At 38.2% G+C, this 16,987-nt stretch overlaps 1 protein-coding gene across 2 annotated transcripts; it reads left to right on the forward strand.

Annotated features, from left to right (window-relative positions):
• Positions 1-232: 232 nt before the first annotated feature.
• On the forward strand, positions 233-16,164 carry pargl (poly (ADP-ribose) glycohydrolase, like). 2 transcript variants are annotated; one of them, XM_005739100.1, is made up of 16 exons: positions 233-418; positions 3,091-3,407; positions 3,984-4,073; positions 7,555-7,644; positions 7,820-7,891; positions 7,984-8,070; positions 9,779-9,939; positions 10,023-10,102; positions 10,182-10,254; positions 10,363-10,438; positions 10,531-10,678; positions 12,652-12,730; positions 12,813-12,921; positions 14,226-14,325; positions 14,721-14,849; positions 15,700-16,164. In XM_005739100.1, the coding sequence occupies exons 2-16, from the start codon at positions 3,093-3,095 to the stop codon at positions 15,807-15,809; spliced, it is 1,719 nt and encodes a 572-aa protein (XP_005739157.1). In that variant the 5' UTR covers positions 233-418; positions 3,091-3,092; the 3' UTR covers positions 15,810-16,164. The 2 variants fall into 2 exon arrangements, with proteins under 2 accessions (XP_005739157.1, XP_013767859.1); XM_013912405.1 differs by lacking the exon at positions 233-418 and having other exon boundaries at positions 2,866-3,407.
• Positions 16,165-16,987: the final 823 nt, after the last annotated feature.

Genomic DNA, 16,987 nt, shown 5'->3' on the forward strand with positions numbered 1-16,987 from the left:
ACAGTCTGTCCCTGTCCTGATACTCCTACATCATCTGCTATAATCAAAAACCATGGACTCTCACTGCAATGTACGCTACAGCTAAAAAGTTTAAAGCAACAAAACAACCTGAAGAGTCGGTCGGAGCCGAAAGATTCGGATCTTTTTAGTGAGTCGAGCCGAAAGTGCCGGTTCTCTAAAAAGAGCCGGAAATCCCATCACTAGTTTCTTGAGTAATGAAAGTAGTAGCAGTTTAACCAATAGCTGCTCCCTGAACCTTACTTTCGTTTTCGTGTCAAAGTGAAAGTGAACTAAAAGGCACATACGCTGAGTGTGTCTGGTTTGGTGACGACTGTTTTTAAACCCATAAAGCCAACAGTTAACATTGCAGTTAAAATACATTAAATGTGAACACCTTCGGCGAAGTCTGCGTTAAAAGGTGAGTGTTCCGTGTGTAATGACAGGACTTCAGCCTTTAACCGTCGCATATTCGTCTTGTAGCCTATATGATTTGAACGTTGCTAGTTTTGCTTTTAAACACTGTTTTTTACAGACTGCAACCAATATCCTCACAGTCTTGACTGTAAATGACAATACTTACCGTAAAACTACATACATAGGTTCTTAAGCTGCTTCCTAATAATGTCCCCCTCCAGGCAGCCCTGGGGTTTTCTTAGTGTTAAATTGTTTCATTCTGAACTTCTTTCTGCTAAATTGTGAGTGTGAATTATGATTTATGAGGATACGTAGTTTAAAAAGTGAACATGAGATCATTAGTTCGGAGCCAATCGCGTGAGATCAAGAGCGTTTCCGTTTCTATTATCCACACTTTTCCAGCGTTGTAGCAGTTTGGAAACAAACTAGCCCAACTACCTTCTCATGGAAAGAGTAATCGCTGTATTTGGCCTCCCTAAGCACACAGAGTTAGTCTGCACAATAGCACAAGGCATGTTGCAACAGCATGCATTATTTTGAACAGTGCCGCAGAAAGAGGGGTACTACTGCCTGCACCTTTTGTTAAATAGATCTGGTCAAGGTTGCAGAGGACAAGGACGGACGATCAAGCAACCTGATACTTTAAAACAATCTCCAAAAGCTGATATTTACTTGGAATAAAATTCATTCGAATTTATATATATATATATATAAATCCTTATTAGAAATTCAACCTGTCCTTCAGTAAGCAATGTGCAGTTTGCAGGGGTTCCCAGCCACAGAACCCAAGTGATTACTCAAAGAGAAAAAATTTAATGATTAGAGCATTACAATATTTTGCTTCTGAGGACCAAGGCTTTCTTGTATATTTTTTTTTTTAATTGGTCTTGAGCAACAGATCTCCAGGCTTTGACAGTCTTTCAAAGTTTTTCTATGAATATTGGCATTTTCACTACAGGCCTTGTAGAATATTAACACTTAGATAAACCTATGTCTGGCTATATGTAATTTCATTGTAGTATTGTTACTTAGACTGAAGAACATGGGATTATTGGTTTCACCAATATATAATCTCTACCATTTTGAAGATTATTGCTTTGCAGTCTAGAGTGCAATCTTCCCGCATAGTCTGTCCATGCTTTTTTCTATGCTGACTGTCGGACAGCTGTCATGTGATCTTTAGCCTAAGTCCTTACCTAACAAAACATTCAAACAATTCTATGATCATATTACGATTTCAAAGTATTTTAAATACACTGATACTGTACACAAACCTTAACACCAAGGACTCCTACTGGCCACATGGGCTTGGGGATTGCCGTGGCAGTGAGTTGTCTATGTGTGGCATGAGGGAACCAAGAACAAGGCAAGGGAGAATCATAATTTTGTATAAAAAAAGTGTAGGAATTGGAGCAGCGAGGAAGAATGCTGGACCCAGGGTGGAGCCGACAGCATCCCCTGGTAGTGTAATCTCAGACTAGCCAGTCTGGAGCAGTGCCAGGGTTCGAAAGCTGGGTAGTGTCGGCAGAGAACACTCACACTCAGGCAGTCCCAGGTCCAGTAAGAAGGATCATGGCTGAGTCCACCGCAGGGAGCATGGGGTCCACTTACTGGTCATAAGTCCAGTAGATGGATGGCCTTGAAAGGCTAAGCCATCTCCCAGTTATCACTGGAGCCTCAGTTTGAGGTGGTGCAGCTGTCGAGCAGCTATGGCATAGTGGCTTGAGAGCGACTGCAGCACTGAGGATGAAGAGCTGGAGATAAAGGTTGAGCTGTGTGTGGCATGGGAAGAATGGGCAAGCTGTGATTTCTTTATCTCTTTAAACAATTCCATCTGGTATATTCAATCAAAAATATCAGAGATGTTTGAATAGTAAAGCAGTCAAAGATGCATGATGAGAATAGCCTTCATGTCAGAAAAAATCTCACTGATATAACAATGTCTTTTTTTTTAAAAATTTTAGACAATCTCAGAAAGTCCTTCTACAGCTTCCCACCCAGCAGCACCCAGTCTGTTGGATCCACTGTGTGGTCATGTCATTCTGTCAGGACTTGAGTACAATGCAGAATTAGATGGATTTAACATAGAGTTAAATGCACCTTTATGTAGGTTAAAACAGTAAATCTATATGGCAGGAGAAAACAAAGTCAGTGGATATCATTTTAAAAGAATGTTTAATGTTTAATGTTAATGTTTTGGTGTGAATGTGGGAGTGAATGTGAGTGCGAATGGTGGTCTGTGTGTATGTGTTAGCCCTGTGACAGACTGGTGACCTGTCCAGGGTGTACCCTGCCTCTCGCCCTGACACAGCTGGGATAGGCTCCAGTGCCCCCCGCGACCCTGAAAAGGATAAGTGGAAGCCAATGGATGGATGGAGGGTTTAGTGTTTCATTGAACCTAAAGACTAATCTGCACACAAATTTCTAGTAATGTTTTTTTTCTTCTGTCTTTCTTTTTTACTGTGTTTCTTTCTTTAAATCGGGACATGATAGTGTGTCTAATCGTGTCTTGTAGACTGTAGGGTTTGTGATTTTACCAACTAGGTGTTGGACAAGTATTTGGTTGCCTGTTTCTTCAAAGTACTTATCCGGGATCTTTTCTTTCTTCAGTCCTGGAGTTAAAACAAAAGTTCTTCTTGATATCCTGATGTCATGTCTTGTCTTTAAATATCCCAGACATGAAGCGCCACACACACAATGACAGCTCTCAGATGAAAGAAGCCCTCCAGCATGATACACAGCAAAATCCTCAAAAGGAGAAAGAAAAGCATGAAAAAGAACAGCACAGCAATGATAGCACAAATCAAGACAGCTTCTTGCCATCCTCTTCAAGAATTTGCAGTGCAGAGAATGTAAAAGACGGACAAGCAGACGGACAACAGAAGGAACGGACTTCATCTTGCTGTCAGCTGAAGGATATGGGGCGACTTCAACATGGAGACATGAAGCTGGGTCCCCTAAGATTCGACAAGAGACACACAGTCCTCATAGATGTAAGACCAAGTTATTTATTTATTTATTAATTCCTATTAGTATTGATGTAGTTTTACAGTGCCAGAGCTGATAGGTGGGCAGGTACAAATTTGCAAAGACAAAGGCAAAGTGATACTGGAAAACTTTAACTCATAAAGAGAACAAAGGATGCAAAGACAAAAACATAGAAATAAAGGAAAAATCACAATTGGTCACCAACTACTGCCTGCGTAACAAAACGTTAAAAAAACTGATACACAAAAATCAAATCTTGCTATGTTGTTTGTATGAGACCATGAGTGTCTCTGCATGTGTGTTAGTCATGAAACATAATTGATGAGAAACTGCAACAATGTCCTTTGGAAGTCAGAGGCAGACAGAGAAAGGCCCAGGAGACCCACTGTCCACAGCCCCTCAAGAGCAGTGAAGACCTGAGGCCAGATGTCATGATGATAACTGCATGCCCATCCCTGCAGAAGGAAGAGGGAGGCTCCAGACAGAGTCCCCATGGTCAAAGAACCATGGAGAACCATTGGATGATTTATTGGAAAAGAGGTATTGGTTGTGTTCTTGAAATTATACTTTTTATCTTTCAGGTGGATACTTTCAACTCTCAACGGATATTTGTATCTCAGAAAGGGAGAGATCTATGGCACAGCGACTTTGTGAAGATGCCTTGTTCACAGGCAAGTATGGCTTCCTCATTGCAAAAGGATTCACTTATTATTCAGGAGAAATAATTAAGTAACCATGTAAAGTTCAGTGGCTGTCACAACCCAGAACTCAAAGTGACCAAAAGAAATAAAAACCTCAGAAAATTAAACTGCCATTAATAGCAATATTAAGTCAATTTAAGACACAAGCCTGTGATTCAAGACTATGAGCAGATGTGTTTTACAAGAAGAGTTTTACATTTGGATCCTGCTCTGCCTGCCTCACAGCAAGCCCGTTTAAGCCCAATCTTAAAAGTAGAGATCCAAACTGAAAGCTGGCTCCACAGAGGAGGGGCCTGAAAGATTCAAGGCTCTGCCTCCCATTCTACTTTCTGATATTTTAGGAGCCAAGTTGACCAGCTGTCTGAAAGCGATGCACTCTAATGGGGTGATACAGTACTATAAGTTATTTAAGATAAGATGCAACCTGATTATTCAAGACCTTGCATGTTAGGAGAAGGATTTTAAATTCAATGCTGGATTAACAGGGAAGAAGAGAAGATGAAGAGAAGCTAGTATAGGAGAAATATGTTCTCTCTTTCTAGTCCCTGTCAATACTCTTGCTGCAGCATTTTGGAGCAACTAAGGGCTGTTCAGGGAGTTTTTGTGACATGATACTAATGAATTACAGCAGTCCAGGCCAGAAGTAATATATCTATGATGTTTTTCAGCATCACTGAAAAATTTAATACCAACAGCATGCTCTAATCGCTGTAATAAAATATTACTGTCAGCAGTATCGAATGCAGCACTGAGGTCTAGCAGGACAGGCACAGAGATAAGTTCACTGTCAGAGGTTTTTCAAACCTGCGAGACATGTTATACAGGTTTTTAGGCATTCAAGAGCCACTGGAGGCTAAGAATTGCTTTGTGTAGGTTTCAAGAGGTGTATTATCTAGGTAGCTGGAGAAAAGCCAGATAAGAAGACTGCAAGAAGTTGGTGTTGATGTACAGTGACGTGCATGTTGTTCACACAGTAGTAATTCAAACTAATGAGCAAGCCACAGGGTACTGAAATATATGTATTAAAATAACTGTCACTAGTTGCTAGTATCCATGATCTCATTCTTTTGGTCACTACTCACAGTTTATGCCCACAAGTGAGGAGAGGGACCTAGATCGACTGGTAAATCAACAGTTTCATTTTTAGAGACAGCTGTGTCCTCAGCAAGGTGGACAGCAGTACAACATGTATATCTCTGCGTCCTGTTAATTTAAACATATTCCATTATCTCTTATCTCATCTTAAATATCTTTCAAATGGTTCATTCTGTCATCGGGTGATTGCGGCTATTGGCCGAGCGTGGCTCAAGAGTTGGGAGTTCGCCTTGTAATCGGAACGTTGCCGGTTCAAGCCCCTGCTTGGACAGTCTTGGTCGTTGTGTCCTTGGGCAAGACAGTTCACCTGTTGCCTACTGGTGGTGGTCAGAGGGCCCGGTGGCACCAGTGTTCGGCAGCCTCGCCTCTGTCAGTGCTCCCCAGGGTGCCTGTGGCTGCAATGTAGCTTGCCATCACCTAGGGTTGTGCGATATGACCAAAATCTCATATCCCGATATAAGAATTCTATCGTCCAATAACGATATAAATCACAAAAATGTAACATTTTCTGTGAATCTCGGGCAGCTCGTCTTGTGGGAAGTGTTTCCAGCTGTGCGTCATGTAGCTGGAGTCGAGTGTTTTAACCGATGCATGAAACTATACATTTTTAGACACAAGTTGTAAAGGCCGCCGTTTTCTTTGTGAGTATTTATTACACGGCGTGCTGCGGGAAAAGCCTGTTCTAATGTTTGAGTCTAAGGTTTATTTTTTAGCACCTGGCAGCTCTTTTTTAATTCTCATCTGTAAATAATCTGCTCTTTCACGTCATTCAGTTTATTTTGAAAAGTCTCAACAGGATTTTGAGCTTTATTGTGAAAGGTTTATGTGGAAAATAAACAAGCGGACACGCGATGGTGTTACCGTCGTTGTTGCTAACCACAAAGCATAAAAACAGGCGCTTGTCCGTCCATAGTGTGGTTATATAAAATATAAGAGAAAGAGAGAACTTTAAGAAATTAATGTAGCCACTACAGTGACCATCAAAACAATGAAAAAATATTGCCGTAAACAGTTTATTTTGCGACACCACAAAACAAATGATAGTGTAAAATGAAACGACAGATGTTTTTATATCGTCATCCGATATATATCGTTATATCGAACAGCCCTACCATCACCAGTGTGTGAATGGGTGGATGACTGGATGTGTAAAGCGCTTTGGGGTCCTTAGGGACTAGTAAAGCGCTTTACAAATACAGGCCATTTACCATTGCTGGATGTCATCACTCACAGTATAAGTTCTTGGCACTATCCCATGGATCCTGGAAAGTCTGGATTTTTAATTTTTTATTGCAGTGAATTTCTCATCTGGGGCTGACAGATCATGTGGTCCTTGTCCTCTGCTTGTTTCCTTATTTTTCTTTTTTTAAATAATCTTTTATAATCTTTTCATATCCCTTTGATTCCATTTTTTTTCTATTTACTTCATTCACAGTGCTCCACCTAATTCACTAACTGTCCCCTTCTATCCTCCACTGCATTCTGCATTCATCAGCTTCTCAAAGTACTTGTTCCCATCTTCTCAATATGCTCTCTTCACTTGTGTTTTTTGCCCCATCTCCCTTCCCTTAACCCCACACGGTTGCGGCAGAAGGCTGCCCTCCCTGACCCTGGTTCTGCCAGATGTTTCTTCCTGTTAAAAGGGAATTTTTACTTTCCCAAGTGCTTGCTCACAGGGGTCATATCTTTGTTGGGTTTCTCTTTGCAATTGTAAAGTCTTTATCTTACAACATAAAGCAGAATGAGGCAACTATTGTGATGATTTAATAATAATGTATACTTCATGGATCCCTGTGGGGAAATTCCTCTCTGCATTTAACCCATTCACTCAGTGAAGCAGTGGCGGCCACTGGGTGCCCGGGGACGGCACCTTGCTTAGGGGTACCTCAGGGTGGCCGTTCAGTGGATTCAAACCCCCGACCTGCCAATCATGGGGCCACCACTCTACCTACTGAGCTATCCCTGCCCGAAATTGCGCCCCATTTGGCGCTATATAAATGAAATTTAATTGTATTTTGAAAGATAGGACTAAAAACTGAGGCATCTTAACCTCAGTGAGCAATCAGAAAACCACAAAACTTAAAACCATAACCAAAAATTGGACTAACTCAATAACTCATACTTAAATGTTAAGTACCATTAGTTGAAAACACAAAAAGCTGGGAGCCCAGGACTATGACTCACAGTCTCCAGTTGTGTGCTAGTTTTACAAATTTGCCCCCACTGACAGAGACTAACATGAAGCACATTTTAAATGTGTTTTAATTGTATTTCATTTAGGCTTATATAAAAATAATATAGATTTTATATGTTGTCTCAAATGGAACAGAGCACATAAATGTAATTGTCATTTCAGGTAGCACATCAGAAGTCAAGGTGGGATGTGATATCCAAAAAGCTGAAATCTCTGGCCAGTAAGAAAACAGCCAGTGTCAAAGATGTAGAGGTATGTTGGCAAGAGTGGACATTGAATCATTGTTCATTTTTACACTGATAATGTGAAATTTGTTCCCAAGGACACATGAAAAGTTAAACGGGTGCTATTCTTTGACCATGCTTAATGTGAATTTCTATGACTGTTATATAAGCATATTAGGTGGTCTTAAAACTTCTCTCATCAGGAAGCTATCATCAAGTATAACCCCAAATATAAAGATCAGTGGTCATTTGATGCCCTCCACACATTGGATAAGGTGAATACCCACATTTGGTAATTGAATTATTAGTTTTGTGACTTGACTATTTAAATGAGCGATAATAAGCAATGAACATATTTTCTTTTCAGATTACCCCATATACAGAAAACTACTACAAGACACTGTTTCCAAAGATTGCTGCATTGGCCTTGAAGCTCCCTAAATTTGTGAATAAGGTATCATTTCCAGTTATCTTCTACAAGTAATATTGTGTTGACTATTGAAATAAATTATCTTCTTGGAAAATCTAAGAAATACAAAACCCTCCAAAAAACTTATAACTTAAAATCAAGAGAATAGCATTTTTATATAAGCAATGAATTGCCAAAAATTGTAAAATTGAAACTTGAACAGTTGAAAATGTTCCAAGTCTCTTTGAAGTAGCCCCAAATACTGAGTCACTATCTTGAAATGTCACTAAAAGGAAAGTTCTTTAAATTAAACAGAAATCGAATATATTTTTTAGGGCGCAAACGGTGCAGGACCCTAGTTTCTTCTCAGACTACATGAATGACAATATGCTGAAAAGGAATGAAGAAATAAGCACCTGGTGTTGGTGGAAGCGGTTAAAAAGCATCTATCTATAAACATCTCTTGTTTTGTGCCTCCTGCACTTACATCTAGTCTTCAAGTTATCATCATTATTCATTGATTTTATTGACAAAAATCTTTTTGGTGTGCTGTCATTTAAACAATGCAACATTAATGCTTTGCTGCATTCCTGCAAATGTACAAATTATTGGATTAAAATAAAAATGCTCCTCCTTGTTCACCTGAATTCAGTCCCTCTTTTGGAGAAAAATTCAAAGAATACATAAAATTTTAAAATGTGCAAAATCTTAACACAAAGTCATTAGGACATTACTTTCACCTTTACATTTAAGTTCATTCATTTGAAGATCAGTAAGGTGCTCATTTAAAGTAAATCTCCGAGAAGCAAACTAAAGTCAACTGTGATTGTCATGTGTGTGATTAGAACATGCAGGCGTGTGGTCAGTGTTTGATTTGCTTTTGGTTTGTATTCCACTGGCCCCTCAGAAATTTACAGTATCATTCAATCATATTCCTCTGTTGTAGGAAGCCAAAATTGCGACTGATATTAAAATATATCTAATCGTGCGGCACTGATACATAACCTATTAAGAATGCCTTGGTGACTTTAATTAGATTGTGATCAGGATGATTATCTAGACCTAAAGCCGACACATTTATGTTTTCAGTATCTGAAAGGTATTTATTTTTTCAACTCCAAAAGTACATATAAAAGTAGGCTGTAGTCCACTGGTTTGCGAAGTCTCTGGGTGTAAAGTCTCTTAATATAGGGACTATGGGATAACACAGAGAGTACAGACACATTTGTGCGCAGTTCTGCAAAATAACAGTTCAATTCAGTTTTATTTACATAGTGCCAAATCACAATAGCAGCCACCTCAAGGCAAAAAGGTTCCAGTAAAAATAGGAACCTTTTCATCCTATACTGTAAGTAGGTAGACTGCTGATTGTCTAAAACAACAGGGAAGAACAGCAAAGCTTACTGTGAAAAGGTTTAAAAAAGTTTACTTTTAATGCCTTTTTGTTGTATGCATGATGATCAAAATGAACATAAATATGAACAAAAGTAGACAGCATTCCTGGTTGGTGCTAGTTGTTAACGTTATAATGTTACACTAAGCTGTTATGTATATGTGGGTCTGCAGAGCACTTCATATAATTAACTCAGTACCATGACACCTTTGGACAAATTAATGCCAATTAACTTGAAACAATTATTAATTATTAGGGACATTTGTATTCTAAAACGAATAGTTTTCGATGAGAAAACTAAAATTAAGTTCTCCTGAAAATAAATAATCTGACTGACAAAATGCGTTTCCATGTTCTCAGGCTATCCCGCTTCTACGAAAGGGACAGAGTGCAGCCATCACATTGTCTCAGGTTCAGATATCCTGCCTACTTGCCAATGCTTTTTTTTGCACCTTCCCTCACCGTAACACCTCCAGTCCCAACGCAGAGTACTCTGGTTACCCCAGCATCAACTTCAACAGGTTGAAAAAAAAATCCCTTCACTGTAGTCTCTCATTTTGTGTGCCTAATGTATGTTAATTGTTAATAATCATTCTCCACACAGTCTATTTGGAAACTGGTCACGGAGGAAGGGAGAAAAGTTGAGGGCCATCATGCATTATTTTAAAGAAGTTACAGATGAAAGTAAGTTGAATCCTCCCATTCTGCCCGTTTGTGAGACATCTCAGTAAGAGTCCATTGGTGTTTAGCAATGTCATTGCAGGTACCCAACCTAAAGGACTGGTGACATTTGAGAGGGAGTGCCTCAGCTACACGGACATGCCCACATGGGAAAGGTAATAACTGATAGATTGATAGATCTGCTGTGGTAAAGCAGCAGCTGTGTTACCACCTTGATTTACTACCTTGATTTTCTCTAAATCATGTTGTTGTTCATGTGATAGCTGTAAGGCGAATCTGTCTAAACTTCATATAACCTCAGAAGGTCAGATTGAGCTTGAAGGTAAAGGCATGCTTCAGGTAAGAACTGTCCCACATGAATAATGATTTACAGTTTCATATTTTTTGTTTGGGATTTGGTTATTTGTGTGTCTATGTATGTCTATGTGCAGGTAGACTTCGCTAACAGCTTGATAGGTGGAGGTGTGCTGGGCTCTGGTCTGTTGCAGGAGGAGATCCTGTTCGTTATAAATCCAGAACTGATTGTAGCTCGCCTCTTCACAGAGAAACTTGAAGACAATGAGTGTCTGATCATTACAGGTTTGTTCATAAATGGATTAATCATCTCACAAAAATTAGGCTGATTTCATACAAAAATTGCCTGAATGATTAAAATGATTAATTAAGTTAATTTTTGAAGCCAAAATATCAAATAACAACTGGTTCCATCTTTTCTACTATAAAGATTTCTTTTTTAAATTCATAGCTATTTTAATAAGTGAATGACACACTCATATGTCAGAAAACATAAATGGTTATTTAAAAAAAAAATCAACTATAACATGAATTTAAGACAAAAAAAAGTAAGGATGGATAAAGAAAATAAAATTAACAATTATATGTTATATTTCAATTTTGAAATTAAAATAATCATCAAAAAACAACAAAAAGAATCTAATTCAGTTAGGACCATGTTACCAAATAAATCATAGCATTGCAGCATAGCTCTGTGTTGGGAGGCAAGATGACAGATTAATCAACAATCAAAATACTGTGCAAGAGTCTCGAGCCATCCCTCATTTCTTTCTATCTTGTTCCAATTAGTCTTAGTAACAGCATTTCTCCAGGATTCGTGAACGTGTTTGAAAGTTTTTCTTTGGATATTAGATACCTTTTCTCTCATTCAGAGATGGAGAAAGTTGAGAAAGACAGGACAGGAGAGGAGGAAGAGAGGTCATATTTAAATTAAAGTTCTGCTCAGTGGTATTTGATAAACTAGAAATTTAAAGCTTACCTGTAAGTTCTCATGTTTTTAAATGAGATATTGGTTAGATACATGGAAAGGACTGATTCCTATAGCACGCAAAGTACTTTATACAACATGCTACATTCACTCGTTCACACCAGCACACATTCATACTCTGATGGATGCATTGGAGCATTGGGGTTAGTATCTTACCCAAGGATATTTGGCATGCAGACTGGGGGAGCCAGGGATTGAACCACAAACTTTCCAATCAGCAGATGACCTGCTCTACTTCTTCAGCTACAATTATGAGACTTCAAAGGTATAAGCATCACAGCTTGTTGTGTCAAAGTAACTGAGGATAAAACACAGAAAAACATGAAGGAAATTTTCCTGGCCTGGCTTTTTATAACTTAAAAAATATTCTGTAGAAGATCAAAAATGTTTTCTTGTCGGAGGTCAATTTTGGAAAAAAAAACAAACCCCAACAACAACAAAAACCAGCAGCACTGTACACAGCGGTAGACTGGTGCGTAATAAGCAAGTGAATAATGAAGCTGTGGTGGAAGTGAAGTGTAGTTTTGATTTTCTTCTGCTGTTTCAGTCAATTTTGGTCTAAGTGACAAAACCTGCAGCTTCAGAATCTGTGAGATGCTGGTGTTGTGTCCAAAAAGTGACTGTCTGCCAATAACTTCTTTTCGGTATTTGCCAAAAACTGATTTAAAACGCTATAAATAACTTGCTGGTGTATAATATGTGAAACATATATCAAATGTATGCCTCATAAATGATATCAAATCATCTTGAGCCACAAACAACATTCCTGTGACAAGGTAGAAGCCGCAATCAGTTTTTGGCAGTGACTTTTATAGATGTTTTACTTATCCAGTTAAAAAAAATCTCGCTGACATTAAAATGTTTTTTTTAAGAGTAATCAAGAGGACAGTGGAAATTGCAACAAATATAACGATAGTTCTGTAAACATATTTTAAGTGGACAAAAAGGACCGGATTGGTTATAATGTAAGTATAATAACACAGAGTTATAAAGATAGTTGAAAACAAGTAGTTTTTCAATTTTAAATATAACAACTTGTAAACCCTGTTCACTGAAGTCTGTTTACCAACATACGTAAAGATATTACACATAAAAAACACACTGAAGTGCCTCCACTCGAATACAAAGATAATGCTAAGATAAATAGCTCTAGGAAATTAAAAATGGGGAAAATGAATATAGTACAGAAATTCATGATAAATCTATTTACTAAAAATGAATGTGCATCAATATTTGTATTAATGTACAACTTTTGTTGTCTGTTTCTCAGGCTCACAGCAGTTCAGCTCCTATTTAGGTTTTGGAGACTCCTTTGAGTGGGCAGGTCCTTATGAAGATCAGTCTGAAAGGTCATTATTTGCCTTTAGAACTTTTTTTTTTTTTTTAGAACTTTTTATTGAGTTTTCTGATGCATTTTGATCCAATTTTTAGGGATGAATGGGCTCGGCGTAAGACAAAGATCCTGGCCATTGATGCTATGAACTTCAGACACAGCGTGGATCAGTACAGAATGAGACATATTACCCGAGAACTGAACAAGGTGAAGTTTATTATGTGTTATTTATTGTTCCTTTGGTTGTTCTTTGTTGGCAGAAAATAAAGAAGCACGAAGGAAAAGTCTCATCTTGAGTTGTGTATTCCATTTACACACACGTGGAAGCATATGCTACACTGTTTACTACCCAATGTAGGATTGGATAATCTCAAACCATTTCAGCTGAGTTACGACTGGCAGATAGTGATGCCCAGATCCTATTTTACAGAACTCCATCACTGTGCTCCTGTTAGACACAAGAGATCCATCACCATTACATCTCTTGGTGGATGGACACAAAAGTCTCACGTTTGGACACACCAAACCAAAGTCCAGGGTTAAATAAATAGCTAAATGTCTAAATTTTTGTCTTGGTCCGAGCAGTTCTCTTCTTATAGGCGTCCCTGATTTGTGGTAGTTCCACTATGAAAGTCTGATTCAGGCAATCTCCTACAAATTGCTGGGTGGTAGTTTCTAGGGGGGGTAATTTTAATGAACTAATTCTCTGAAGTAAATAATTTTCAACTTCATCTTCAACCTTTTAACTAGCTGAAAGCTATTTCAACTGATTTGGCAGATCTTTTTTTTTTACACCAGATGCCCTTCCTCCTAGGTATTGAAGCACGTGTCTTGCTTTAAGTGTCTTTTATGAGCGCTTTAATGTGAATAGTGTTGTGTAGGTGACGAGCATCATGAGTTTAAAGCTAGAAATAAAAACGTCAATGTTAAATGTTACCAGTGCCTATGTCCCACAGGTTGGATATTAGTTAGAAGAGCATGTGAGCAGAATTCAACTTGTGAGGAAATTTCACAACAAAACAGAGTTGCTGCAGTGTGCATGGTGGCAAGATTGTGTGCTTAGTCCAAATCAGCTCCCCAGGCCAGGGCTGTAACAGCAATTGGGAAAAACTATGTGAATAAGTGAATAACTGTGCCTTAACAAAACTTTTGTGTTACACACAACTTTTTGTGTGTAACCATGCTGTATTGTACACAGGAAATGAGACATGAATGCAATTCTACAAAGAACTGAAAACCTAATCTCATGATTATAAAACAAAACAACAAAAAAAAACAAATTAAAAAAATAAATAAATGAGTGGGTTTGTCCAAACCCTCTGACTGGGCATGTATACATACAAATTTAATTATTTAATATTTGCATACTTGTATTTTACTTTTCATCTGTGACATATTTATATTGCTTGTTTAAAAGTTATAGTAAAGCTTATAATGCTACTTAAAAGTAAACCCATGCTTATAATGTATGACTGCCATCTAAAATGAATTAATCTCATGTATCTTTGAAGGCTTACTGTGGATTTAAAGGGTACGATGGGCATGAAAACCCAGATATCGCTACGGGAAAATGGGGCTGTGGCGCCTTTAATGGAGACCCACAACTCAAAGGTGAACTTCTTTATATTCATTAGTTTAGTGCAAAGTCAGCTGCTGTAAAGTTTTATTCTTACAAGAAGGAATTTAGTCCATACAGCAGTGTAATGAGGAATTCACAGAACCAGAGGAAATCTATTTATACAGGGTCTCACCACATCTTTATTACCCTGTTGTCAGGCAGAAATACACTTACCATACACAGAATATTAACACAGATTAAGAGGATATATTTAGCAAACAGAGTAATCATGTCTTATTGGTCGAGACAGAAAACAGGACAATTCAGTTCACTTCAGTTTAATTTATATAGCACTGAATCACAACAGTTGAAGGGTTAGGATCTAGGAAAGTCTGTCACAGTGCAACATGAAATAAATGTATGTAAGTTCTTATCTGTTCATGTGCAGCTCTGATCCAGCTGATGGCAGCAGCAAAGGCTAAGAGGGGTTTGGCTTTCTTCACCTTTGGGGATGAAAATCTGAAGCAACACCTACAGCGCATATATGAGTTGATGTTCGCAGAAGGGATTACAGTAGGTGAGTGTTCCCAAGACATGCAGTTTTCTTTTCTCCAGTTTCTAACATCGCATCACTTTAAAGCTTGTATATTTTCCAGCTAATTTACTGAACACCTAATAATTTCTTTAAAGGGTTAGCTGGTGTCTGACTGAAAGCGGTATTTCTAAAAACCTGCAGACACTGGCCTTTAATATAATCGAAATGGAGACCTTTACTTACTTCTTGAATGCCTTTAACAGCCTGGACAGTGATTTTTATTTGAAGGATTCAATTTTTCTTCGTAAAGTTCAAAGGATGATCACACTTGTGTCTGAATGCTTGCCTTAATGCCTTCACTTTCTGCATTGACAGTAAGCACATAGTATTTTGTTACTGTCAGGTGAAGTGATTAGGACCCATACAGTTTTCGATTGTTGGTCACAGCAGCTTTCTAGCTACTTCCCACACCACACACCGCTCCTTCCTGACTCCAGACACTAAAAGGGGTCACCTGTGCCCTCCGACCTCCCGGCACCACCCTGTGAGCTTACCGTAACAACCCCCCCCCCCTCCCATTGCAGCAGAGCCAGAGGCCACACGCCTGCCACATGTTGGCTTTACTGACCTGTTACATTTGGTTGCTAGGTAAAGTAAACTTAGTCAATAACACCAAGAAAACCAGCTTCTTCTAATAATGCCCATGTCCCTAGAGCCCTCTGTTCTACCTCTCCCAGAACCACACCCCTATAATCAGAATGAAACTATGTTGTGTTCTTTAATTATTTAGAGCTGAATGCCAATTTTTAAAGATATAACTTTTCAGAATTTGGCTGTAAAAAGTGGTGTTTCTTTAATTTTTCTAATATACCTTTTTATTCCTTTTTGACAGGGACACTGTACAAACTTCTGCGTGACTTTAGCTCTGCCAAGCACTGTGATTCACATGTGGATCTGTTTGACTTCATCGAAAAAAACAGAAACTCCAAGAGTCATCTGTAAAGAATCTATATCCACATTTGCACTAAAATCTTGGAGGGTAGTTTTTATAACAGAAGAAAATACTGAGCTACTTAATCATTTTGAGAAGACAATTATTTTGAAGTGCTTTGTTTACATGATAATTAACTATACAGTAGCAGCCAGGAACAAAATAAACATCCAAATAGCATAATTTGGGTGTGTGCTTTGAGAGTTAGCACAGTGGTCTAATCTGCTTTATGCTAAAATTTACATTTGAGGTCTGAGGTTTGAGGTCATTGCCATACACCAGTTGTGGTCAGAAAACATTCTGAAGACATAATTCTTGAAATTTCTTGTAATTCTGCAATCTCATTAAATTACTTATATGACAATTTATTGCCAGTTTGTGTGGAATTTTATTTAATACTAGACTGAAAGAAACTTTCAGTATTTGAGATGCTGCATACATTTGTTAAGAAATACACAAAATACACATGGATAGTTACCTTAATAAAACACTATTTGCACGATAAGACTGGGATATATTTTTCAGAGTACTCCATTCCATGTCCACTACATTCTTTTGCCTCTGTTTGTCCATGTGGTGTATGTGATAGGACTGTGTTGATCCTGCAACATCATATTAATGTTGCTGCAGGACTACAATTGCACCTGAGCCATCTTGTATGCCATGTATGCTGGTTGTGGTGGGTGAAGATGACGGTGATCAAGAGGCAGCTCCTTGCATTCTAAAGTGACTCATTGTGAATTCTTATCTCTACTCTTTAGAAAGAAGTGAAAGTATAAAGAAAATGTCCAAAAGAAAAATGAGGTTAATCTACAAATTCTATTCGGGGCTTTCTCGTGAGCATGATTGGGAGATCTTGAGTATTTAGAAGATCTTTGGTTACAATGGTGACTGACTTCTCTGCAGCTTCTTGATTACATGTATAAAAGAAAAAGTGCAAAATTGTAAATTATATATTTGTGAAATATTGAAGAGCAAAAGCAGGACTATTCAAAAAGCTTTATTTGCCAAGATCAATGAAAACAGAATATGTATAATAATAATAAAAATACAAGTTAGTTCTTTATACTTAGGACTGCACTTTTCTGGACCACAGACCTGTGATGTTGTTTCTGAAATCTGTTGGAGCCACTCTGGAGCAAAGTGTGCTAAAATGCCAGAAAAGAACTATCCTCGTTTTCTTCCTTAA

This window comes from Pundamilia nyererei, unplaced genomic scaffold (genome assembly GCF_000239375.1).
Source record: "Pundamilia nyererei isolate P.nyererei 1_Seehausen unplaced genomic scaffold, PunNye1.0 scaffold00089, whole genome shotgun sequence".
Lineage (NCBI taxonomy): Eukaryota > Metazoa > Chordata > Actinopteri > Cichliformes > Cichlidae > Pundamilia > Pundamilia nyererei.

Excerpts from the sequence above, each read along its gene's own strand:
- pargl (XM_005739100.1), top strand. The coding sequence starts at position 3,093 with ATGAAGCGCCACACACACAATGACAGCTCTCAGATGAAAGAAGCCCTC. Across the intron at positions 4,074-7,554 it reads TGAAGATGCCTTGTTCACAG|GTAGCACATCAGAAGTCAAG; the intron begins GCAAGTATGGCT and ends TTGTCATTTCAG. Across the intron at positions 7,645-7,819 it reads CCAGTGTCAAAGATGTAGAG|GAAGCTATCATCAAGTATAA; the intron begins GTATGTTGGCAA and ends TTCTCTCATCAG.